Source organism: Sylvia atricapilla, chromosome 1, assembly GCF_009819655.1.
Source record: "Sylvia atricapilla isolate bSylAtr1 chromosome 1, bSylAtr1.pri, whole genome shotgun sequence".
NCBI lineage: Eukaryota > Metazoa > Chordata > Aves > Passeriformes > Sylviidae > Sylvia > Sylvia atricapilla.
In genome coordinates this window covers 13,594,669-13,621,606 of record NC_089140.1, presented here as the reverse complement: position 1 = coordinate 13,621,606, position 26,938 = coordinate 13,594,669, and the positions used below count along the sequence as shown (strand labels likewise).

Genomic DNA, 26,938 nt, shown 5'->3' with positions numbered 1-26,938 from the left:
AGAGGTCTGAAAAGTGATGCACACCAGTTGTTTCTGTGGCCTACTGCAAGACCACAGGATCACAGAATGGTTGAGGTTTGGAAGAGACCTCTCTCCTGGACCAACCCTTTCCACCCAAGCAGAGACACCTACAGCCACGTGCCCAGGTCCCAAAACAAATTTCTTCTGAGTATTGCTTCTGCACCACCTCCCTGAGCACTCTGTGCCAGAGCATGGTCACCCTCACACTGAAAAAGTGTTCCCTAATGTTCAGAGGGAACCTCCCATGTTTCTGTCTGTGCCCATAGTCTCATGTCTTGGATGAGGAACTCCTCAAAAGCACCTCTTCCAGAAAAGCACCTCTTCCCCTTGTATCACCTTGTTTGGTAGAAATAAAGAATGTGTTCCACAAGGACTAACAGAAACCATTACTTTTCCTGATCAGTCTGGCCCTCATGAAATGAGAAATTGTTCCAGGTGATGCTGGAAGTGGACACATGCAAAATTTGGAGAAAAAATTTTACCAAATTCTATTATCAACAAATTCAAGTAAGTTTTAACACTTTTGTTAAAACACTTAAAGAAGAACCATCACATACATGACAGGGTCTGTAAGAAGACTCAACACTAATCTGTTCAGTATCAGACTTCATCAGGTAAACTTGTGAGAGTCCAAGTTAAAAGATTATATGATCTTAAGAAAACAATTAGTAAAATTGTCACATCTCATGAGAAGAAACACATTAGCTTAATCAACCATTAATCTGAAAACAAACTGAAAATTATTCTAAAGCTATAATGAAACAGAGTAATGTATCACAAAACTTCTATTTTCATAACCTAAACTATTTCTATGGACACATCAATTATTTCTACACTTTACTTGCATTATAGATATGGAAAAAATGTGAATTATTAGGGGAAAATAAAGTTTTCCTCTTTTCTGTAAAGGTTTCAGTTACCATTACTACCTTTGTCCACAACTATTAATAAACAAACAAACAAAACCCTATGTGTAAAGAGGTAGCTAAAATCCTCACTGCACTAGATAACAAATACAGTAATCTTTCCAAAGAGGGGAAAACTGGCTTCAAAAGGAATCATTAAAGAAGACTGAAAAAGAGGCTAGAAGAAAAAAGGTACTGCATGGTGAACACCTCATCATTGTCAAACTGAAATGAATGTATGCAGTTTGCATAACAGCTGATTCTGCCCAGCAAATGCTCCTTTGATGGATAGGTTAATGTTTAGCCTGGTAATGTACTTCTTTCCAAACATAATGCCTACAAGACTGTTAACTCTGTAGTTAATAACGTCTCCAAAGAACTGATTGTGAAAAGGTATAACCTTATGGCATTCAGCAGATTGAACTTCCCATTTGAGAGGCTACAGTAACACTTATAACTTTTCACTACCCCTCTTTATATCTGACAAGGGTGAAGACTGACATTTTAATAGTTGCTTTGGAATTTAGAAGAAAACCCATTTGACGTGTCTATGCTTTTCATTGCAGATGAAGCTAAAAAGAGGTGAAAGGCTTCAGCTCCAGCAGATGGTTGGACAAACCTCAGCACTTGGACTCAATGCATCCTTTGTAGAGAACTCAGCTGAAGTGGACAGAAAAAAACCCTGGAGAATTAATTCCACAAGTGTTGTGAGAAACCTTACAAGGAAACATCAAAGAAACTTCAAACCCAGTAATCTTCAGTATATTTGACTGATCTACAAATCTAAGGCATTGCTCAACCTGTCTACAAACCTCTTCAAGAAAATAATTTTCCCTCAGGCTAGAAAAGTGCTATTTAGACTCTATGAAATGTAGACTTTGACTACACCTCAAGTCCAGTTTTGCACATATTAATTCAACTTCAGTGAGGTAACCTGTAATAACATAAAGTATTTTGGACACTGTACTAAGCAAGGTAAAACATACTCTTTCAAATGTTTCTCATCTCAGGACAATGATGCTCAAATTTCTTGGACAAGTTACCAATCTAGAGAAGAGCAGCCTGAGGACCACACCAAACTATTGGGTAAGAAGGGATCCCATCTGCCTGTGCAGAAAAAGAAGCCTTGGAGCTCCAGCACCAAATGGCTGGTCTCCAGATCTGTGAGGATTTTCATCCTGCAAGGAAAAATATGCCAAGCAACATATTTCAAAAAAATATTATACACCTTCAAACCTATTATATACCTTTAATACATCAGAAAATAGCCTGTACCTGAATTAAACCACCAACATTAAGCACTCAAAAAAAAAAAGAAAAAAAAAACAAAAAAACAAAAACAACAACAACAACAAAAAAACAAAAAAAACCCACCAACAACAACCCACAACCCTGAGTACACACAGTACAGAGCATGCATAACAGGTTTATTCATGAAGAACTAAACTGCTCCAAGTCCTTTCAAATCTTGAAATTGCCTGAAGTTTGGTTCATATGTTTGCTGGGATAACTTGGTTCCCATACTGACACTGCATTGTCATGGAACTCTTTCTGGCTTAATCCTTGTGCTTTTGCTATTGCTTTCTCTTTAAAGGATCGTCTACAAAATCTGTTAAACACTCTCACCGTATGTTCAAAACCCAGTATACCTTATGAATGACTCATGAGCATGTTGATACTGTGGGATTCAGACCAATAGCACAACAAATGCCTGGAGAATGACCAACAATAAAATTTTCTCCACTCTATGCAGGCCTTGGATTTCAAGAAAGTGCTCAGATCTGCCAATTTTTGTAGAAGAGCGCCACATTTTGATGAGATTCCTGGCCAAGGAACTACATTCTGATTGTAAAGGGTTATTTTCATTTCACTGAGACATACACTCTACAACTCTAGTTAATTTTTTGTCAGTAGTGCTTCCTCCCGATTCTACCCTTATGACAGCAATTATTTATGTGGAGAACAGAGTATTTCCTGTTGTGTAGGAACCATTAAATTTTACAAAGTTCTGGGGGATCCTTCAGGATGAAAAGCAGATTCAGTGCAAGCGATTGTTGTTCTGTACATCCTCGGATAAATAACTTCTATTTAGTCACTGTTAGCAACAAAACCCACCACATTCATAAAACAAATATCAGCAACTAAGAAGGAGGAGATGAAAGAGGACTTTGTACTAAGTTGTTTGTTGAATAGGAATAATTTATACAGATAGCAGCTATGTATTTGTGCATTGCAAAACCCAGGAGCACAGTGCGCATGATATACAAGAATGGTATGTCAGAAGAAGACTTGAATTTTTAATTACAGAGTCAAGCAAACCACTACAACAGGGTTGTTATTCTGAATAGCATGCAGCTGGAATTATTAAAATAAATAAATATACGGGTTTATTACAGCCATCTAATTCTTAAAAGACCCAAATTGTATAAATAAAATATTCCATCTCCTCCAAACCAAAAGTATTCCCTGAATACAGAAAGCTGTATCTTTTCTCCATCAGAAATTTTCAGTGAAATATTATCAAATGAAAAAGCATAAGAAAATCTATAATAGCAATAATCCCTTAGAAAAGTAGATCAACATGAGAATCATCAGAAACATGAAAAGATTCACGTAGCCTTATTGCAGTAAGCAAACATTATTTTACATAATTTAAATCACATCCTTAAATTGGTATTTTATTCCCACTCTCACAGCAAGGCTCTGACAGCCAATTCTTGCTTGTCAGTTACGAAAGAGTAAGGAAATTGTCTTAAATACCTTCCCTGAAATTGCATTAATGGCATTTAAAAGAACAAAACACTCTTAAAATCTTTGTTCCGACTTTAAGCAATGACTAAAACAAAGAGGCATTTTCCAGATTTTGAGATTGTTACTTTTGAATAGACTAACTTAGGAAAGAAGAAAACTCAAATCCATTCAAGAGCAAAAGCAGCAGGAAGATCTACTCCTTCATCTGTGAAAACGAACTGTCATCTCCTCACTTAAAAAATGCTAAGTACTAAAAGTTTACACAGTTAAATCCATTGAGGGGTAAATCAAAAGGCATCAGATGATTCAGAGAGCTCATCAGAGGGCTTTTTGATATGAGGAGAGCACTCAATGGAAGCAGCACCACAAAAAGCACTCCTTTGGGCTTGTCTTCATGGGCAGACTGGTGTGGGAAGGTACAGACCTCCAGTGTTCTTCAGCCAGATTGTTCTTAGGATTAATCCTCACTTTTAGGCCAATTTTCAAGAGAGGAAGAGTCATGTAACATCACACAAACATTCTCCGGAAAATAAAAAAAAAAAGCCCTGTTTGTTTTCTCATTACCAATGCCAAAAAAGACAGGGATTCTGCTGCATAAAAAGTGACTGAGTCTTAAAAATGCCATTCTGCAACAAGCAACTGTACCTATCTCTCCCAACAGACAATACTTCTCTGTTGTATGGCACTGCAAGAAAACCTGCATGTGAAAGATGATGAACACTGCACTTTTAATTTAGTGGTACTGATTAATTCAGAAAAAATACTCTAATAGAAAACTGACCATTCCCCAAAAACTGGGTTTAAACATCACAGGTCTGTGAAGCTGCTACGATTGCAGAAGGGAACAGCCCAATCCAACGGAAAGACGAGTTTTTAGTTATGTGCCATTGGATCACATTTACTGTGAGGTAAAGGGACAATTTGATTTTCCACTAATGTGTTTCCACTAAAGATTCAATGGATTAAAGTCAGAGCCAACCAGTTTTCTACACAGTTCCTGAAAACAATTCAGAAAAACAATGATACACAGGAAATGAAAATATTAACTTCAGGTTGTAAGAAACTTAGAAAATGAAGGATGGGTTTGGTTGTGGGGGTTTTTTTGTTTGTTTTGTTTTTTTTTTGTTTGTTTTTTTTGGGGGGGGGAGTTTGTTTTTTTTTTTTTTGGTTTTTTTTTTTTTTTTTTTTTTTTTAGTTTAAAGATCAATTACTGGCTACTGCTAAAAGGATAATACCAGACAGATGAACTACCAGTTCAATTTGGCAAGGCAAGTCTGTGCTCCTCTGATGTCCAAGTAAACTGCATTGCTGACACGTGCACCCAGACTCTCTCAGGGTTCCTTCTCCCAACAATGGACAATGTGTTTAAGTGATAATTTGTTAATGCTTATATGAGCTCTGTGAGCAAATCCTCTGCAGCACTGATGGAAAAAGCAGAAGGCAGTGCTTTGTAAATGTTTTATCTAAAGCCTTGATGCCACCAGAGAGTAGTGGTGGCATTCTTTCTATGGGAGAGTAGTGCTAAAGACTTCAAATTATTTTATCACTCCCTAAATTTGTTGGCAAACAAATAGAATTTTTTCTAATTTTTTCTCTTTAAGAGCATATGACTTTGGGTGACAAGGTTTCACACTGCCTTGATTTTCATGTGCACATTTTTTCTTCCAAGCTGCACAAAATGAAGTGCAAGAGAACACAATATGATATGTTTCTAATTACTATTGCTCAAATGCACAAAAAAGGACAAAAGACTAACTGGAAGAAATACCCTAAATAGGGAACGTGTGGATTTTCAGAGAATTTAACAACAGTCCTATTTTGCTACCACAAAGAAAATGCAAATACCAAAACACAAAAAATATTTAAAATGAAAAACATTAAAAAAACCCCAAACAACCAACCTAAATAAAAAAATATAGGGTGAGAAATATACACACACTGTTGACTGGAAAAGTCCAAGTGCTAGACTAATTTTCTAAGGCTGAAAGCTAATCTAAAGCACTTGAAAACTAAGTTAAGCCTTGCTTCATATCAAGTTTATAGCAGCATACTCTAATATATTCTGTGTATCTAATACACTAAAGAAAATTCCTAGATTTAATAGCCATGTCTTTTTTTAAAAACTTGCAACTCAAGCAAGCAATCGTCACGTCTTCTGTCAGGTGTTATTTTCATCAAGCTGCTTTTTGTGTTTAAACTTGAAAATCCTTTCAAACTAATCCCATCCTAATCAGTAAATCCAACCACTCCTGTGGCAAGGCAAGTCTTTATTACCTAGCTCTGTACATCAGAAGCTGAACTGCTGCAAAGCAAGTGCTAATAACCTCATTATCCACTGGGACCATGCAGATGGTAGGGCACAGAATCTACACAAGGGATGCTTAAAATTAGTTATGATGTTTTAAAATTGGTGTCCTACAAAGCAAAAATTCAAATAAATTAATAAGTCCCCTAATAAGCATTAATAGATGCAACTTTGCCTTATTTATTTTTGTATTTTAGTAGGACTGAAACAGAGAAGGAATGCTGAAAAAATGTTATGAATTCCCACGAGCCGCTGACTTTCATGCAACATGGAGCCTAGACTGACCAATAATTTATTGTCCCAAACCAGACACTGGAAGACCATGTTAAATGCTACTATTATTCATTCTATGACCTGTCACAGGATACAAAATCCACTTCAGAATCCCACTTTCTTCCTCACATTAACTATCCAGAAGGCTTGCACAGAAGAATTTTAAGGCACGTTTTAAGTTGGTCAGTGCAACCTCCATGTTCCCAATTCCCACATAACACATTAATCATCCTTCAATGAATCACAGAGAGAAATAAAAACACGCCCTGCTTAGCAGAGCTGCTTTGCCTCACCCACTATCCTGCCCAAGGCCACGTTCTTTGTGGGTGACTCGCTGAGACCCTCGATCCCGCCGTAGAGGGAGTGGGAAATCCTCCTCTCCCGGTCATCCAGCAGAGTGTCTATGGGCAGCTCTGGCCCGGAGGGGCTCCCAGGTGATTCCAACTGCAAAGAGAGGAGAAAATTAGTGCCCAGGGTCCCCTTAACCACATGGGGGAACTGTAGCAAATTGCCTAAGGCCGAGACCTGTCTGAGCACCAAATGAGCTAGAACTTCTCATCCTGGACAGAGATAATTTGCAATGACAGCTTTGCCTAATGACCAACTTTCTAACCCCTTTACACTGCACCCCCCATGGTGCCCTGTCAAATTTCAAATCCTTCAGCATAAAATTGGTGAAAAAAACCCATTGCATTTTGGTGTCTCTTTGTTGGATAATTTCTTAAACAGACAGTTGGGCTGTTTTTAATACCATCAGCAGACAGCTGCGCCATCTTCTGCACAACTAACAGCTGAAAATAACAAGGCCCTTGTCAGGAGTATGGAACAGGAATTTGGAATTGGGCTGCTGCTGTCACAGTGGTGCAACTTGCTTTGAAATGAAATCATCACACTCCAAAGTTTTGTAGTTAGGAATAAAAGAAAAAAACACAAAAGTTGTCAGTCTTCACTGTAATTTTATTTTTAATTTGAGTTTTTTGCTCTGTCTTTCCTGACTGCAGAGTAAAGAGGTCTTATATGCTTTGTTCAGCCTGGAAGCTCCTTTAATCTCTTGCTGCCATATCCAGGCAGAGACACAAAAAACAGAACTGGAAAGACCTGGAGCATTCCAGCTCCAGCTCCAAAACCACTCCAGCCCTCAAACCCCTGGAGCTCCCAGGTCTCTTCCCACCACAACTGCAGCCAAACTCTCCAGGGCATCACAGGACAGAAGTATGTGGTGGAAGTGATGGACACAGGCTGCTTGGCCACGTGCACAGGGGGGCAGAAAGGCTGCATATACAGACCTCTGCCCACCCCAGCTGCTCTCCTTCAGAAGACTGCTCTGAATGTCTTCCCAACCCAGCCTTTGCCTGCAGAAACTGGTCATCCCTCATTTTATTCTACAGTTGCCTCTCATATTTTTCAACAGGACACGAAAAAGTCAAGTTCTCCTTGGTGAGACCCAGAGAATCAGAGATCAGGGGAACGCAGCACCCATGAGAGGCAAAGAAAATAATTTGGTATCATCTACCTGGATTTAGCAACCCCATCAGTCACAGCTCTACTGTTAGCACAGCAGACATTAATTCCCTGGGAATGAGAAGGATGAGTACCTGTCCACCCACAGGTCACTGTGGACGCCCAGTGTAGCAGGGCCCAGTTGCTCCCTGCAGAGATAAGAGACTCCCCACACCACGGCCCAATCCTCACACCATCCAGTCTTCCTGCTGCCCCTAAAGCTCTTGGTTCACCTGGGCTCCAGCACCCTGCTGTCCTCTTAGTAATGCCACCAAGGCGCTTAGCCAAAACCATTAAACCAATTCACCTGAACATTGTAAGCTGAATTCTGCTCTATTAAAAAGTAAACAACTATCAAAAAATAGATGCATTTTGTAGAAAAGTTAGTATGAACTCAGATATCAAAGCACTATCTCTTTCTCACCAACATGCCTCCTCATACTGAAGCATATAGTTAAATCTTAAAAAGTGCCCTCACACAAATCCCACAGCATTTATTTCATACATATCGAAATACAGTGGGAGCCAGATGCTGAAAGATACTGAGCATGCTGCAAACTATTTGAAGCCTCTGGAATTGCTTATTCCAAGTACTGACTGATCTCCAAACAAGCAGGAGAGGAGGAGTTCATAGTTTCAGGAATTACAATAACTAGCAACATGTTTGTTGGTTGTTTTTCCTTTTTGAAACAGCTGCCCATTATTAATCCCTCCACCCGAACTCCCCAGACAACTAAGAAATGTACGCTATGAAGGAGTTTAAAAAATCTGCTTCAAGAGCTCCAAAGCCCCATTCTCCCCAGCAGAGGCTTTGAAGTGAAGCCTGATGGAGGGACAGCTCCTGACAGGCGGGCGCTGGCGCCACGCCCGGGGGCGGAGGTTGCCAAACGCCGCACCACGGTCAAGGAGACCCTGATGAGGAGGTCACAGACTCTGTAAAAATTATTATTTCTGTTCAAAGCCATCATCTGTTTAATATAAATGAGATATTTAATGAAGTTCCAAATTGTAGACTTATCTCTCCCAGTTTGATAAGCACCGGGGAGATTTACTGCATCGGAGGGTCAACACAATTACAATTGGAGGCACGTCAAGCTGCAGGAGAATAATAAACTTGCAGTGCAAGTGAATTAGCCTCAATAAGGTTTAAATTGTGAAATGAGGATTTGTTTTATTAGGTTTTTTAAATTGCAGATTACAACTGACAGCTTTACTGAAAAGTAAATTAAACAATATTTGTAGACTCTGTTATAAAGGAATCTAAGGCACATTTGAAATGTTAACTTCTGAAACACTTTTCCAAAAAAAGAGCATAGCAACATTAGACTGCTTGAGAGCTTAAACTTGCATGATAAAGGTACTAAATTATGAACTACCCTTTATTTCACTGCTTTTAAATAAGGTGTGAAAATATCAAAGTGCTTTGGGATTTATTCTCCCAGTGCTATATTGATGACTTTATGTAACAAATGTCCAGCTTTTAGTGAGCCATATCACGCAGTCCTTCTTCGTGTGACAAGCCATCAACTTTAAGACTCATTTGTAGAAAGATCTCAAGAGATTTTCAGAAAGACACTGACAAGAAGATGGTTCAGAAGCAGAGAAATAGATAGAAATTCTCTCCTGGTAATACAGTAAAGCAAGTAAATACAGTAAATAAAAGAAATAGCAGGAGGTTTGCATTTATATGGCCCTGTTGTGTAAAGTGAATCACACATTTTATAATTTCCATGAGTAAAACTTTTCCCATTTCTAATTAGCATCTCAAAAGATGGGTTTAAACAAAGGCATTGACAGACAGCCACACAAATATTTTACAGAAGATACAATGCCTTCTATAAAATACCAAAAATTAGACAACTGGCTGGGACAAAAAACCCCAAAATGCCTTTTCCTTACACTGTTAACAGAAAGTTTGTGCAAAAAAAAAAATCATAGAATATGGAAACTGTGATGTGGGCAAGACAAACAGTCCCACAATCCAAAGCAAGACTGTAGTTCAAATAGACTTGTTCTTCATGGTGCATTTCTAATAAAGAGCTGGAATTACACATTCTAGTTCTTTCTCCTAGCCACTCTCAGCGCTTTCTGATATAATTTGATTTGATTAACTGATAAAGAGTGGGTAATATAAACAAAGTTGTACAAATTCCTAGCTCCATTAAAGGCCTGGCAAGAAAAGAAATCCAGTGTGGCGAGTGGCCCCCTAACAACAGCTGCTGGAGGCACCCCTTGGTGTGCCAGTTCAGTCACAGACTAACTGAGGGTGGATGAAACCATTGGAGATTATCTAATCCAACCTCTTGCCCACAGCAAGGTCTGCAAGAGCAGGTTGAACAGTGCCCTGCCCAGTTGGGTTTTGAATATCTCCAAGATCAGAGACTCCTCAGCCTCTCAGGGCAAGCTGTGCCAGTGTTGATCTCTAAGAAGGACTTTTTTTTCTTATGTGTAAAGAAATTTCTTGAATTTTGGTTTGTGCCTGTTGCTTCTTGTCCTGGCACTGGGCAGCCCCGAGAAGAGTCTGGATCAGTATTCTTCATTTCTTCTTTATTACTCTCATCAGGTATTTATAGACAGTGACTAGTAAGATCCCCCGATCTTTCTTCTCTCTAGACTGAAAAGAGAGAGTTCCCCCTCTGGATCCTAGCACCGATTTATACTAAATGATCATATTCGTAAAAATGCAATAAAACCTCCCATGCTACAGATTGCCTGTAGCTCCTTTTCACTCCATTCCTTTAAATTAAAAAGAGAAGCAAGATTAAATGTTTCTGTAAAATAAAAAAGGTCTCTACCCTGACCCTTTGTCATTCAGATAAAAAACATCTGTTTGCTAAAGCACTGTCTCTACTAGCCAGCCCAGCTGTTGCTTATCTAGACGATAAAAGGACAAATAATGCGGTCCCTTTTACTTAAACACCACCATCCATCCTCTCTGAAGTTATATACGTAAATATGAAAAAAGTTGATGCACAAGAAGAGTGCCAAAATATTCAAAGCATAAACAAACTTTTTTTTTATAATTGAAACAAGAATCAGACTCCCTTTTTCCTTAAGAAAATAAATTATCCAAATATAGGCATGCAAGCATTATGGGTGTTAAAGAAGCCAGTATACAAGTTTGCTATATATGACACTGCATCCAGAATGCTGAAGCTCTTTCTGTCACGCAGAATTATTCTCCAGGCTTTCCTTTTTCCTTCTTATCTGTTTACTGTGGCTAAGATGTCCAAAATACTACAGCTTCCTTTTCCAACATGGATACTTTTAAAATACTACTAATCTACATCAAGGCATCAATATCAAAAGCATTAAAGAAACTAATTTTTTATAGGACTGGAATAAATTTTCATTTTCTTGGTTGAAAACTGGCTAAAGAATTGGACACAAAGACTGATTTTCAGGATGGAGAAAAGTTGTAGATTCCCCTAGGAATCAGAGCTGGGAACAGCTTAAGTTGATAAACAGCTTTATCAATGAGTTGGAGATGGGAATGAACAGGGAAATCACTGTGTGTGGAGAAGATGCTAAAGACTTTTTGACAGTTAAATTCCAAAAGGTCATCACAAGACTAATCTAGTGAGAAAGAAAAAAACAAACCTGTCACATAAATTTCCATGTAGGTAACTAGGTAATGAATGCAGGGGAAAATGATGCTGAATATTTTATACTTGCACACATACTGGAAAAGATGCTTGCTTGTTTCTTTTGTAATGAAATCATTCATTCGCAAAGTCTCTCACTGATCTATCAGTCAATTTATTTCATGAATTATGAGATCCTTATACAGTCTGGAATCTTCACAGTTTGTTCATTCTCAAATGGAGAAAACAATAAACAGACATGCCTGAAGAAATTTGGGGATCTGCATTTGCAAACCTTCATTTCAGGTTCGGCAAAATATTCATTCTGTCAAAAAAAAGGGAGGTCTAGACAAGAAAACCCCCTGAAATTTCTCATTTTGAGGAAAATGGTGATGCTCTCTCGCTTAATGGCAGACAAGTGCTGCCTGCCTGTGACAGGAGCAGAGTGCAGACAGGCAATCTGTGTCTCTAAGCTGTCCAGCTTGCAGGACTGAAAAGCACAGGAGTCCAAAAGCAGCAATTACCTTTATTTTCTTGAATCAGCACATGGAGCTGCCAGCTGCAGAGATGTGCCTGGCAGTCGTGCCTGAGTGCTGAGCACGTTCTGGCGATGCAGCCGCCAGCTGTTTGCCCATACAGGCTAATCATAACTGCATCACTAATTAACAGAACATGGCACAAGGAGCTCTTCTGTTCCTCCTTAAATCTGAGCAATTTAAAAAACTGCAACCCTGAGTTAAAGATCTAAAACGCTGATGGCTGCCTCTCCTGAAAAACGAGGCGTTAAAAACTGGCCATATTTGAATGTCAAGTCAATATCATTGTTATTCGCTCCATTTTTCCCACTGCTTTCTCAGTGTCTTAGAAATGTGTCTTAAAGAGTCTCTCCATTCTTATGTAGGAAATCTGAAGAGTTAACACACAAGGCTGAAAACAGAACAGAACAGAACGTTTAACTTTTTTGAAAGCAGGGGGCAAGGGAACCTTAGATATAGATAAATCCCAAATTAAATGTTTTTGCTACACTAATCTAACAACATCCATCAAATATTCAGTGTGTAATTTTGTCTGGAATGGCTGAGACATTAAACACAGTTTTGCAAGGTTTGTAGTAGTGCAGCTTGCAGAACTCTGCTGTACTCTGTACAGACATAATACAAACAGGAGAAAAAATCAGAAGCACAGCTTTGGCTTGGAGTTCATTCATAACTAACACTCCATGCTTATATCAATATTTACTACAAGACAATTCACTTAAAAACCTGGATGGATTACACCCTATCTCCTGGTGAGTCAATGAAAATTCTCACTACAGGCAAATCTTCAGCAAAACCAAAGCAGCACAAAATCTCTTTTTACCTTCTGGGAAGTTTGTCATGTCTTTTGACTCTACAGTTAAAGAAGGGCTGATGATATAAACTATCTCCTCCCTGCCTCTCTGAAGTCAAGATAATACTCTTATGGTGTTTATGTACATTTATATTGTTACTATAATTGTTCTGAAGGTTTAGTTTACAACATGAGAACTTGTGAAGCTGTTTGAGAATAATGATGGCATGGGAAAGGAGTATCCGAGGTCACTTCACAAAGCTTTGAAACAGTTTCATGTCCAAGACGCCAAAGAAAGCTCTCTGACAAAGACAGTGCCTCTGCAGCAGATCAGAAGCAACTGCTCCTGTCTCTCTCAACCCAGGACAGCAGAGGCTGAGCTGTCATTCACTTCTAGAAAGCAAACAAAACACAAAATGTACACAAAAAATCCTAGTCTAAATTGAAACATGCAGAAAATGCAGAAACAACAATCTGCAGAACCATGCTGCAAAATTAATTCTCCCTCCTAAGCAACTCCTAGAGCTGATTATGAAAATTGACATTAAAACCAAAAGAACAGTTTCATACCACTAACTGCCTCAAAAATCCAAGTCAAGCTCAGTTTTACTGAAGAAAGAGGCAGACTGCATAGTCCAGCTCAAAAGAAGTCAGTTTGACTTTACAAATGCAAAACAATTACTGGACTAGAAGGCAGGGAAAAAAAAGGCTTGGGGTTTTTTTGTTCTATTTGCTGTTATTTTGTTGTGGGATTTTTTTTTTTTTTATCATCCAGACAGCAACTGCTTTTATCATCCAGATGCTTAGCACAATTATTTTTACATCGGCACTATCACCACTCATACAGATTTCCCTGTTGAGACCCTTGTGGATGCTCCATGGTGTGGCAGGGCGTCAGCCCAGACCTGACCTCACAGGACTGACCACACTCTGGAACAGAGCAGAGGGAACACTGCCCATGGTGACATACAAAAGGGAATACAACCAAGCCAGTACCACTTAACTGTAGTTCAGACCAACAAGAAATAAAGCTACATTTTCATCTACAAAGTGGGCACATACAATGCTGAATCAACAAAGGAAAGAAATCAGTTGAACAGGATATTTTTATCTGCTGGTTTTTATGGTGACTCCTTTGAAGAACAAAAAGAGGGAGAAGAGCATAGAAAACACCGCGACATCCCTTCTCAAAAGTTGAATATTTCTTTTTATATTTAATTAAACCAGTAAACCCCCATTTCTGAGGAGCTGGGGGCATTTTGCCTGGAGGCTGAAGAGAGACCTTTTTGCTCTCTACAACTGCCTAAAAGGAGGATTTAGACAGGTGGGATTGATCTCTTCTCCCAGGTAACAAGTGAAAGGACAAGAGGAAACAGTCTCCAGTTGTGCCAGGGAAGATTTAGACTGGATATTAGGTAAAATATTGCATGAAAAGTATAGTCAAGCTTTGGAACAGGATGCCCAGGGAAGTGGCTGAGTCACCATCCTTGCAGGTCTTTAAAACATGTGTAGATGTGGCACTTGGTGACACACTTGGTTTAGGGGTGGACTTGGCAGTGCTGGGTAATGGCTGGAGTCAGTCATCTTCAATCTAAATGATTCTGTACTTCTATGGTGATAAAAGGTGGGAGTTACTAGGATAAGGGTTTGCCCTTTTTGTGCTTTTGCTTTTAATCTGCAAGCTCCTGAATTTGCTGCCAGTCAATAGTCATTTCTGTTTGTGTTCTAATAGTAAAAACCTTTCTCGGTGGCTGTTACTGGAATGTTCCAAGGGGACAATTTGTATACCAGCATGTCTAAGCAATCTGTGTTGCTGAATTAAGCATAATATGGTCAAGGCTGCAAGACATGGCCAGCCACTGAGGTGGTGCTGCCTCCAGCCAGTCCTGAGGCCACAGAGCCACTACTGAGCTGACTGAATATCATACTCATATATGGTATTCCTGCAACATTCAGAAATAACATTATCACAGCTTATCAGCATTACATCAGCTCCATAATATCTGAAGTTTAAATCGGTCACATTCTTGAAGGAGGATATAGGGTTTAATTGCAAAATGCCAAGAAAAAAACCGTCTTTGCTTATCATTTCATTGAAGTCTGGGCATTTCAAGACTTCCAGAAAAGTGACTTCTTGCATTCTGCCAGCTCAGCAGGTAAACAGCTTTATGTCCTTGAAAGTCATCCTTTTATCATATTAAAATATGCAAACAGTATTGATATCATATTTCCTTTGGATGAGTGTGATAAAAGCAATAATTCCTAGGAAAAAAATTACTTACAGAAGTTACTTTGTAAAGATGATTACTACAGCAATAGTGACATATCAATGCTTTCCTAATCATTATAGCTCATCTTTCCAGCTTCTTAAGGAGTTGGGAAAATGCAGAAAAACCTGCAAAGGAGGCCCAGAAAAACAGGGCCTATCCTGCCCTTGTGCAGGTACATTTCAGTGTATCTAAATCTGTTTCCACAATCAGTTCTTTTATCTTGAAGCACATATACTGCAGTCAGCTGCATTGCTTTTGGCACGTGATTTCTGCAAAAATAAATCGTACTAAATGTCAAGCAGATATAGGGGACCAAGCTGTTCTTGAATGAGTAAAAACTGTGTTGGATTCAAGGAGAAATGTCTTTGTTTCATCACTGCTGGATTATCTTCTTCATGTTTCCAGACACTGCCTGGATTAATTCAATTGAGAAGACTTTCAGTAGGAGAAAAGGGATCACCTTCTACATCCTTTTAGAAAAAAAACAAACCATAAACACAGAAATAGTCTAAAATATTTCACCCTTTTTAAGTAGTAACATGTAGTAGCATCTGGAATGGGGTAAAAATAACGAACAGCCTCCAAAGGACAGTTTGAATCAGGGATAGATAACATCACCACATACAGGAAGGCCAGAATTCCTTCAACACTAAGCAAATGGCTTTCTAGCAGTGCGCATATGTAGACATGTATGTGTACTAAAGCTTTGTATAAGCAGTTAATCAAGAGGACCTTAACACTTTCAAAATGCTTAGTGTCTTTTTCAGACAAAATTTTATAACACACTGTGGAGTGATTTTTTTCTGAAGATTAGATTTATGCATTAAAAGGTAAACCATTCTTTTTTCCCCTAGGCAGGAACAGAGATACTAAACCAATTTGTGCACATCATTTTTGAAACATGATGATCAAGATAACATTCCTGATAAGACTTTACATTATTAGCAAGAATGAAAGAATTCACTTTTAGATTTCTAAAGAAGACAGGCTTTTCTGACATGCCATTCAGCTATATCCTATTTAACTCAGTCCTTTCTCCAATTTGTTCTGAAGCCTAATTCAGTCCTCCACAGCATCTACTGTCTTTCTCAGTATACATCCAGATATTCCTAGTATATAGCACTACTTACATTAAATAGAAGATAAGCTATTAGAAAACACGAATGTATTTTAAAACATCAACACATTAACATTGGACCAGAGAAGACAAAAGTTGCAAATCATCAGAAGAATCACCATTTCACCCTGAATTCAGCAGTTCAACTTCTCCCACAATTAAGGCCAAGACACAACATGGTTGAAATCCAAATTGACTGAATTTTTTGTATAAAGTTTTGCAGAATCTACATATGAAATTTTTTGTTTAGATAAAATACAATAATGAAATATAAGAACCCTATTTTCAATTTTAAAAGCTGTAAGTGACAAAGAAACAAGTCAGTTAACACAAAGTCTAGACATGAAAGATCTAATAGACCTCTATAACAAACTCTGCTGAACAAAAATCCACACAAACAGTGAGATCCAATTACAAAATCAATAGAGTTTTATTCAGTGTTTCCTGTTTTGCATTGACAAAAATACTCAAAAGAAAAACTTTATTGATCAGTAATAACGTTAGCATGTCTAACACTGAAATTCAGATCATTTTGTAATTCTCTCTTTCTTTAGCTTCTCAGATATTATTTTTCAAGTCTCAGAGGAAACATGACATCCCCTGTAAACACAAATACCTCAGAAGTGAAAATCATCAATCCCGATATCAAAAGATTATTACCTCATTGCATTTGCTTATTCTCCTGGCCACAATAAGCTGAATCATTCCTCGTTTGTTTCCTTCAGTGGACATGGACCTCCTCAAGGTTTCCATAGCATCTTGGTTTGTTTTGCCCAATAATGATTCTCCATTAACTGCTATTAGTTGATCGTTCACTCGAAGCCTGCCATCCTGGAAAAGTAAAAATTACAGATAGCTACATAAAACACACACAAAGGAAGTTTTGTCTATTGGAGAGAATTTAAAAAAAAAAAAATTCCACCAGCTATACTTAGTCCTAAGGGTTTATGGCCAAATGAACGCTACAATAACAGCTTCCATTGCAGTCATTACAGGAAATGTCTATTCCAATTACAGATTTGCACTGAAAGCTATTATCATAACCTGTTTGCTCAAACAGCATACTAATAGAACTGTACCAGAGACAGCTTGTTCCTTCCTGAATCTGTCGGGGCTGTTTAAATCCTGGGATGTGCAAACATGTGAGTAAAAATCTAAACGTTACCTCTGATGGTATAATTGGAGAACCCTAGAAATATCATTCTTCGATCTATGGTTATTTCCAAAATAACTTATTATGGAAATCTGAGGAAGAGCAAAGTACAGAGATATTCCCTCTTACCTTGGATGCTGCTCCACCATTAATAATGGACTTGACGAAGATTCCTAAATCAGCATGGTTTTCTTTTGACCGGTTACCTTTGACACTCACGCCAAGCCCGGCTGACCCAGAGTCATTCAGGGGAACTTCAAAAGTCAGGAATTCCCTGGTGCCATCAGGTGTGAGGACAAGCTCCTCCTCTTCTGCTTTCTGTTGGGGAGATTAGCGTGGGATTATAGAATAGCATTTCTCTGGGAATTCTCTTCCCCCTACAGCTATTAGCATTCAAAACTCTCTGCTCTTTACTACAATGCCACAATATTTTCCACAGTAATTATGTGAAGAAATGTGCAGAAATAGTGTATTTTCAATCACCTCCAGTTGACGCCTAGATTCAGAAATATCTTAAATTTGTGTCTAAGTGCGTCTCTCTCTAGTAAAGTAATTGAATCACATGTCATTACTGAATCTGCCATCAATACTAACTCACATGTAAGCTGCTATTTCATTAACCAAAAGAGAGCTTTATCAGAAATATTTTCCTACTTGCAAACCTACAGAATTTTTAAAATACCATCACCATCTATGGAGCTTTGCAGTCTTAGGGAGAAACTAAGTGCAAGAAAATTAAATTCAAAAATTACTTATTCATTTCATTTTATTTAAAACTATCTGTGTAAGGAAAAAAACAGAAAACTACACAGCTGAGATCTGCAACAGCACATATCTCTGCTATTGCCAGGCTTATCACGAAACACAGCTCTGAGTGCCAATTTTCCTCTCTTCCTCTGCCCATCACCTCTGTCCTCTTGCCCACCTCTCTGGCTCTTTGTTGTCCTCAACACCCAGTTTTAGCCTGGCTGGGAAAATCCCAGGTTTTAATCAGCCCGAACTACAGTGGCAGGCCTGCCACAGCCACCAGCAGGGAGCTGCTCAGTGACACCCTGTCCATGCATCCAAAAGCCATCCAAGTGACCTCACACTTCACCTCCTGCCAAATTCGAGGTGGCAACAGGCTGGGACCAGAGGCCACTTGCAGTGTCCCCACAGAGCAGTGACACTCATGGGGCAGCAGCGTGGGCACAACACCCAGGAATGAAAGTGGCCATGCCCTGAGGAGCATTGCTCAGGCACAGGAGACCTGCCAAAGGGAGGAATGGGAGGGACAGGCCATTCACCAGCCCTATCCCTTACAGTAGATGCTGTTCACTTGTTTCTGATCCTCTTTCAAATCTAACAAAGTGGTTATAACTACTTTTGGCCATACCTTTATCAGTTAAACAAAAAGTCATGCCCTTAAATTCTCTGCAAAAAGATGCTTGTGAGCCCGACTATGCTGGGGTTTTTTTCACCCACATGAAGGAGAAAGTGAACATACAGCAGAAGGTGAACACTAATGTCCAGCATCAGCAGTTCTTCTCTGGAAGAGTTAATCTGGCCAAATTTTCATAATCTTAGCAACATGTCACCTCTGCTTCTGACACTGATTTTATACCAACTTTTCCCACATCACTGGTCTATTTGCAAAGCTCACTCATATGAGTGAGAAGACGTATGAGAAGTTAACATGCGCCTGCTGAGCTGTCCCTGTTTCTTAAGACTTCAGGAAATGCAAACACAGCCTATGGCAAAGATAGATGTGAAAGCCATGTGGAGTACAGCAGACTGAGATGATCAGTTTGGGCACAAGCATGTTAGTTGTGTCACCACTGACCTAGAAATGCAGTGCAAAAATGTCACATGGGAAAGCAGTCAGACTGCTGAGAGAGCCGCAACAGCTGAGGAAGAAAAACAGGAGCTCTATCTTTTCCCACTTGGTTAAAAGCGTGAACCCTCATGTGTTCACCAACCCTTCTCTTTGCATTAGACTCCTTTTGTTTAGGACTAAGAACAATAGTTCATCAATTTAAAACAAAAACAACAACAACAACAACAAATATTAACACCCCCTATCAATGTGCCATAGCTAGGCTGGCTTGTTGTGAATCCCACTATTCAAACACATCTCCTGGCCTCACGAAACAGCATGATCAATGTCAGCTGTGAGGAATGGAAAGGTGCATTGTGTCTATTGAAAAACACTCTATGTAAAAGATGTCTCCCAAATTATGGGAAAATTACCACCCTAATTTTCCTGTTTGGTTTAAAGCAGCAATCCCTCCAGCATACGTTTAAATCCACATTTTGTTGAGTGGCTGCAGAATAAAACAATCTGAGACAGATGCATATTACCTTATAGTTTCTGTAACACTTTCATATTCCTTAATAAATAGTAGTAGGAATAAAGCCTGCAAGCCAAAAGAGTGCTAAAGCCAAGGTCGGATGTATGGCTACCCAAGAAAGCAGATATGCTTATTGAATTACTATTTCCTACTGTTAACATGAATTTAGAATCAATTGCCCTCTTCCTTCAGTAATTTTCTAATCTTCAAAAAAATCCACCAAAACTTCAGGCAAAGCCCTTCTAGGGCAGAGAACAAAACCGTTTCCTTGCACAGCCTGTCAGGTGCATTTCTATATGGCAAAGGGTCAATTGGACTGAGCCTCTCTCAAGCATCCCCAAAGACTTGGCTAATGGCCTCTACGCTACTTCTCTTCAGCAAGACCAAAGAGCTGCATTATCAGTTCAGCCCTGGTTTTAATGTGAGGCTTATGCTTGCTTGTTTCTTGCAATCTTGAATAAGGAAATAAAATCAGGCTACAGACACCTGAGTGTGCAGGTGAAACATGAGGCCAAAACCTGGAACAAACTACTCCATAGCAGCTGTACATGAGTGAGCACATCATGCTCATGAAAAAATGAGAAACAGCAGCCTCAGCACTGGCTCAGAAATACTGAAGGCATGAGAAAATTGCTCAACTCACCCAAGGAAGAAAATTACCATTACTAGGCTATGGCTAAGTTTCTTCAGGGACTTTATAAGCTATCTACAGTTTTTCCCACCCTAGCACACTTGCTTTGCCACCATATCTATGTCTGGAATTTTAGGTACTTAAGAAGCCTTTTGCCCCCTAGACTCTGTGTGATACCTGTCAATATTATATTATATTGAATGTAAAGTTAAAAAAAAAAAAAAAAAAAAAAGTAGAATAAATGTGGAAAAGGTGGCTTTCAATAAAAACTGAACTATTAATTTTCAAGGGCTATGGATATGAAAGCAACGAATTTAAGATTTGTGCCACACCATGGTACCAAAGAAGGTCTTACTATGTATGATCTATTGAACATAACTTGATAATGCAAACCTTGGAACAGGACCATACAGTGATAAGGAACCTCTAAGCATGTCAATAAGGAGCCATTCACAGAGAAATGAGCAGAACTATTTTTAGCCTGCAACCATAATATTTTGAACCAAAGTTGTAAAGACAAAAACAAAGCAGAAAAACCCCAGCAAAACCTCATGATGACTCAATCCTTTGTTCTCCAAAGCCCTCTAGAGTACAGAAACATTATATGTACAGCAACTCTTCCCAATCAATATAAAAACAGTTATTATAAAAGTAAAATTTGCACTGAAATTATGTTGAACCTTAGGTATTTAAATTAACAAATCACAGAAATTCCTAATATGTCCATGAGACAGCATAAAAATGCATAAAAAGTCTAAAATGCAGCATTAAAAATTTTCGGCAGAGAACACAGTCACTTCTTAATTGCAGTAGCTTTCATTTGATCTTGATACTCACTAAATTAACAGCTTTACTATGTCAATCAAACACCTCAACACTATTTTCATGATTAGTTGATCTGTAGGAGAAATTTATTCCGTCATATATTTTGACAGGCCAGCAGTAAACATGCAAGCAAAATTATGTACTGTGAATGCTGAACAACAGAATTCAACTCCCTTAAGATTTTTCACACACTATGTCCAAAACAATTAACAGCAGAACAATATTCTGTTCAGACAGAGGCTGCTGAGGAAAAGGTCATCTGAAATAACTTCAGTTGGATGAATGAAGCTGCTCAAATACATAGTTTGTAATAAAAATTCAACTGGTGATAAAATATATTGGTGACTTTTTTGGCTTCAAAATCATATTTAGCATCAATTTATGTTGAACTACGCTTGAGTTAAGTTTTTCACTTTTTAAATACAACATCAATATATTGTAAATTTAAAGACAACCTTCCTGACTAGAGCAGACTTACAGCAGTGTTTTGATACATACAGAGATTTTAAAAAGCCATGAGATAAATGAGGGGGAATTGTTTTTCTCTTCCACATAACATCATCTTCTACATAAGTTCTGATCTGATCATAAAATCTAATTTAATTTTATAAACAACATTAAAAAAGGCTTCAGCAGTTAGAGTGCCATTAGTTTTCTTATCATACTAGTAACAGCATCTCCTCTTTATCCTTTTATCACAGAATTACAAAATACATTGAGTTGGAAGGGATCCTCAAAGATCATCAAGTCGAACTCCTGGCCCTGTACAGGACACCCCAAGAGTCACCCCCTGTGCCTCAGAACACTGTCCAAATGCTTTTGGAACTCTGTCAGGCTCAGCGCTGTGACCACTTCCCTGGGGAGCCTATTCCAGTGGCCAACCCCCCTCTGGGTAAAGAATCTATTCCTAATATTCAACCTAAACCTCCCCTGACACAACTTCAGGCCATTGCGTTGGCTCCTGTCCCAGATCACCACAGAGAAGAGATCAGCGCCTGCCCCTCCTCTGCCCCTCAGGAGGATTCTGGAAGACCACACTGAGATCTCCTCTCAGTCTCCTCCAGGCTGAACAGACCAGGTGACCTCAGCTGCTCCTCACACGGCTTTCCCTCCAGACCCTTGACCATTCTTGTTGTTCTCCTTTGGACACTCTCTAACAGCTTCAGAGCTTTCTTATCCTGCAGTGCCCAGAACTTCACACAATTTCAAGGTGAGGCCACACCAGTGGGGAGCAGAGCAGGATCGGCTGGGGGTTCATGTTTTACACACTACTGCTTGGGACTTCTTCACTTTGCAGGACCTCATCAGGGTTCAGCTGGTGAGTGAGCAGCGGAAGATGAGCGAAAACAGAAACTGAACAGCAAATACCTTCCTCCCACCTAACGAGGGAAGCAATTTTCAGTCAAGTTAGGACAGGTTTCCTAAGCGACTTGCTGCTGCTACAAATCTGGCAGTATTCTCTCCAGTGAAGTTCATTCTTTTGCAAGCTTAGACCTGCTGCCTTCTCAGCAGTTATTCAGTCACTGAAACTTGCCTGCACATTACTTTGTGACTGTACAAAAATGTGCTCCTGTTCCCTTTCACAGAGCAACCAATAAAGTTCTGCATCCCCACTCCTGAAGGGTAACCTGCACTTCCAAGTTATATATATGAATACATGTACATGAAAACTTTCACAGAGTTCTTGAATGCACACATATGCATGTACACATACAACACACCCTTATGTGTATATATATATATATATATATACACATATACACACTAGAAAAATATAACTAGAGCAACCCAGAGAAAATACTGTCTACTGATCCAGTAGTGGCATGCACACTCCAACCCTGTTTTCTCCTGAAGTACAAGGTCGTTTAACTTTTTTTTTTTTTCCTAATCTAACAGTTGTGTTGCACTGTAGGTTTTGAGGATCTACAGTGTCTACTTACCTGGTTATAAAATGGTCATAAAATGGGCTTAAGCCAACTAAACAACCAGAAATCTTATACTGGCTTTCTTTTTCTATTTTTTCCTAGACTAAGAATTTTAGTTTATAACATCTGTCATATGTTAGATAAATACTAATGAATCTTATTTGCTTGTATACAGAAACTCATTATTCATATTAGCAAAGTTAATACATCACATCTGGCAAAGACTGCATTCATTCAAATCAAACAGCAGCTGCTAAATATCAAAAACTAGATCTAAAGTCTGAAATTTTATGGGAAATGTGCTCCGCTTTAATCTTAATCCTATCAAGGAAGAGTTTCTTGTGTATTAGATGTGGATTAACTTTGGTAAGTATTTACAGGCAAAAATGCTAGCTCATGGAAGTACTGTAGAACAGCCCCATTGGATTTCCTGTTATGTCCATTTTAAGGATTTAACTTATTATCAAAAAAGATGTTCCACATTCAAAAATAACTTCAGTTTAAAGGTTTGGATGGATTATGATATGATATGATTTAGGAAAAATTAAATGCTTTTCCAAAGCACAAAAATTCTAGCATGTGATTTTCATTTAGAATGGAAATCAAAGCTCTGCAAAAGCCCATGTTTAAGTACATCCACATGTTTGTTACTTCTCTCTATAAGAAACCCATTGCTTGTCTATACTTATATTACTCTCCCTAATGCCAATACTCTGACCTGGGCTGTCACACAAACTGGCTTAATCAAATGAGATTCTGTATTTCAAAAACTGATCAGACTATTAAAATTACATTCTGTTGGTTCATAATCTCAGAATTTCTCATAGAGACTAATCTGTTCCAGGTACCATAATGACTGTACTTTATTCAGGCCAACATACTCTGTTCAAAACTGCTGCTCCTATTCAAACTTTGTGTTCCTGCTGTATATCCTGAAACAAAAACATGTGATTGTAATGCTAACCCCGTTCCTTTACACTTTGCTTATCCTAGAGAAGTGAAAACCAAGGGATTACATACACAGCAGGTGTCTGTTCTGGCAAAGAAGCCTATAAAGCTACAGCTCTCTGCACTATCCCTTCTTCAAGAAAAACTTCAATGCCCGACACACTAATGACAGAGCTCCCTAAAAATCCTTATACTTCTCTCACTGGCCTATTGGATTTACAAGACCTGAAAAACTAAAGAAAGAGGTAGTGTCTGGAAAAGAGAGACAGGAAAAACAAGTTGAAAGAGAAATAATGCCTTTGTAGAAATCCATGGCAAGAAACACACTCCCCATAAAGTAATGTCAGTATGGAGCACCTCAGAGGGATCTGTGCCGCACTCCTACTTCTGCTGCCAGCTTTCAGGCAACCACAGCAAACCATTTCATCTCACTATTTTCCTTGCATTTAATATCAAGGGAGAATCAACACCAAGAGTCTAAAGGCAATGGTGCAGTAAAACAAGGTTTGCACCAAATAATCAAGTCTCTACACACAGGTGTGGCTTCTGGGTGACTCTGCAAGGGTGGCACTAACACAACCCTGTCACAGTGGAGGGACATGCATGCCATCTTCCATGAAACTGGGAATTTTTCAGCAACTGTCTTCAACTGCCAGTGTTCAGAAAGCAGCCACAGCTGCCCTACGGGGCTGCACAAAGCCAGTTTAAATGTGCCATACCACATCCCAGGTAAATCACTGGCTGCTAACAGTCAAAACTGAGCCTGGGGGTCAGTTCTAGGCACTGCATTATGCAGAAGTTTATGTGGCTTATCACTGAATGTTCCAGGAAATTCAGATTGGTCAAAAAGCATTCACGGTCACAGCCACTTCACTGTTGTATTAATTATTCACTAGGAATTAATGTCTTATCTCCAGTCATAAACGTGCCAGATCATGCTACTTAACACTAGAGTATCTCCTACAGTAAAAGACTGAAACCACAACAGCACCTTGAAGAAATCACACATTCACTATTTCTTTCATATGGCAATGATCTGTTTCTTATGTCAAAACTTTATTAAAATTATTAGCTGAAACTACTCAAAATTGCACTAAAAATGCTTTTAAAACATTGTAATCACCCTTGTGCCTCACGCCATTAGAAGATAAAAAGGTACAAAAAATCTTTGCACCGTGGAGGAAATAACAGCATCAGCTTAATCATCATCAGTCAGACATATCCTCTTTCAGTAAAATCACTCTGTTACCTATTGATAACAGCACTGCTGGTGATATAGTCTGACATTAGTCCATCTATGATCTTGGCTCAACGTTTAGACATTTGGATCACCAAGCTGAAGTTCTATATAGCTGCTAAATAGGAAGTGGTGGAGACTTATTACAGCTTTTAAAAAATATCTGTGGATACATCCTCAGTGACTAGGTATCTTGAAGTAATACAAACAGCTTTTGAGCAAAAGACAACACACATGCACTCAGAATACATCCTCTTAAAGCTCAACACTGACTGTGCTTTTTCACACAAGAATTTTCTATCCAATAATCAATACAAATCATGTATTTCTAGGCATTTACTAGTATTTGCCTCTCATACTCACAATATGAAAACTTATGAACAAAAAGTATAGAAAAGTAACTATTAGTTCTTACAAAATGCCTCTGACCAGTATTACCCCTTTCCTACAGGCAATGAATTCTTGCATAAAAAGAGTGGCTACCTAATTTACTCAGAATCACATACAGAAGAATATGGCAAGAACAGCAATTAGATCTGAAAAAACACAGCGATCAAAACGAAATTTAGGTAATAACTGAAATATCAAATGTTTAAGTTCAGAAGAAAGTAAAAAGCAATCCCATTTGCAATTTCTATCAGTGCTGCTAATCATTTATATATTGTTCCAATACGCCAACCACTCTTGTTATGTCACTGTTACGAATTCTGCACTCACTTAAATTCATAACATTCTGCTCACTTACAGCAAGTTGACAGAAAAACAAATGAGAACAGAAAACTGAAGCTTTTCCATGCTGCTGAGTGCAACAGTCATGAAATGAAATCCTGAATTCTAATTCTGATTCTGAATCTCTTCTTATCAATAGACAACAGTCCTTAGAAAATACCTACTCATATGATAATTATTATTTTTCTAGCATTATGCTTACACGAAAGTTAACTTGCTGGTTCTGAATTCAGAAAACAAACAGTGAATGACAATTGTAAAAGCAAAATATTACGGAAACATTCTCAATCTTCAAAGAGTATGAGGAAAAATTAATTGGCAGATGTTGTACATAGCATAATTAACTGTTCATTTCAATGCACTGTAACAGGATTAAGATAATTATGCTTAGAAACAGAAATATAATAATGATAAATTACTAGTTTTTCGTATTACGGTCAATCTCCTACATTCCAAATAATCACCCTGTTTAGCAATAGGTGCATCTGTTCCATGCTGTCATCAGCTATCGAAATGGCACAAACTCGTGGCCAGATGAAACAAGCTTTCAACCAAGATACAGGAGATTCCTTGTCTCATGAGGAAACAGAGCAACAGCTCTGTTCATAAGCAAAGCAGAAGGTAAAAACACCAGTCCTGTTTTCAACAGGGCACAGTTACTGGATAGAAGCTGAAGCTGCATCAGCAATTTGCATTTCTTATGCAAAACTGGAGAGCAGAGCTTAAATTTTGTGAGCCTATCAAATTACAAAATCTTCTCATATGGAAGTTTAAGATTGAGAATCTGTATTCTGTGATGGTGCATAAAAAAACTGAATTTATATGGGTTGTAAGGAATAACTCTGTAAAGTATTTCAGACCACAAATTAGGAAAACATAACCTTCAAGGTTCTCTTTTATTACCTCTGTGATGATTAACTACTGCATCCAAGTGGCACAATATTCATGCAAACCACTTCAAAGTAACAGTTACATGAAGGTAACCTCTGAGTAAAAAATGGTAAGTTAGTCTTGATATTTTGTGATTTTATTTCAGGCCTTCTACTTTCAAGGGAAATTTTTTTCATTTCTTTTTTCTTTTAAATTCAAAGGTGCGTTTTCCTTC

At 38.5% G+C, this 26,938-nt stretch overlaps 1 protein-coding gene across 7 annotated transcripts in view; it reads right to left on the bottom strand.

Moving 5' to 3' along the window:
* Positions 1-26,938, bottom strand: part of PARD3 (par-3 family cell polarity regulator) — a 525,862-nt gene that overhangs the window by 238,849 nt on the left and 260,075 nt on the right. For all 7 annotated transcript variants that reach the window (XM_066315111.1, XM_066315121.1, XM_066315129.1 and 4 more), the window contains 3 exons: positions 17,338-17,526; positions 16,716-16,886; positions 6,549-6,699 (listed from right to left, as the gene is read on the bottom strand). In XM_066315111.1, coding sequence (XP_066171208.1) covers positions 6,549-6,699; positions 16,716-16,886; positions 17,338-17,526 — 511 coding nt within the window. The remainder of the gene's footprint in view (positions 1-6,548; positions 6,700-16,715; positions 16,887-17,337; positions 17,527-26,938) is intronic.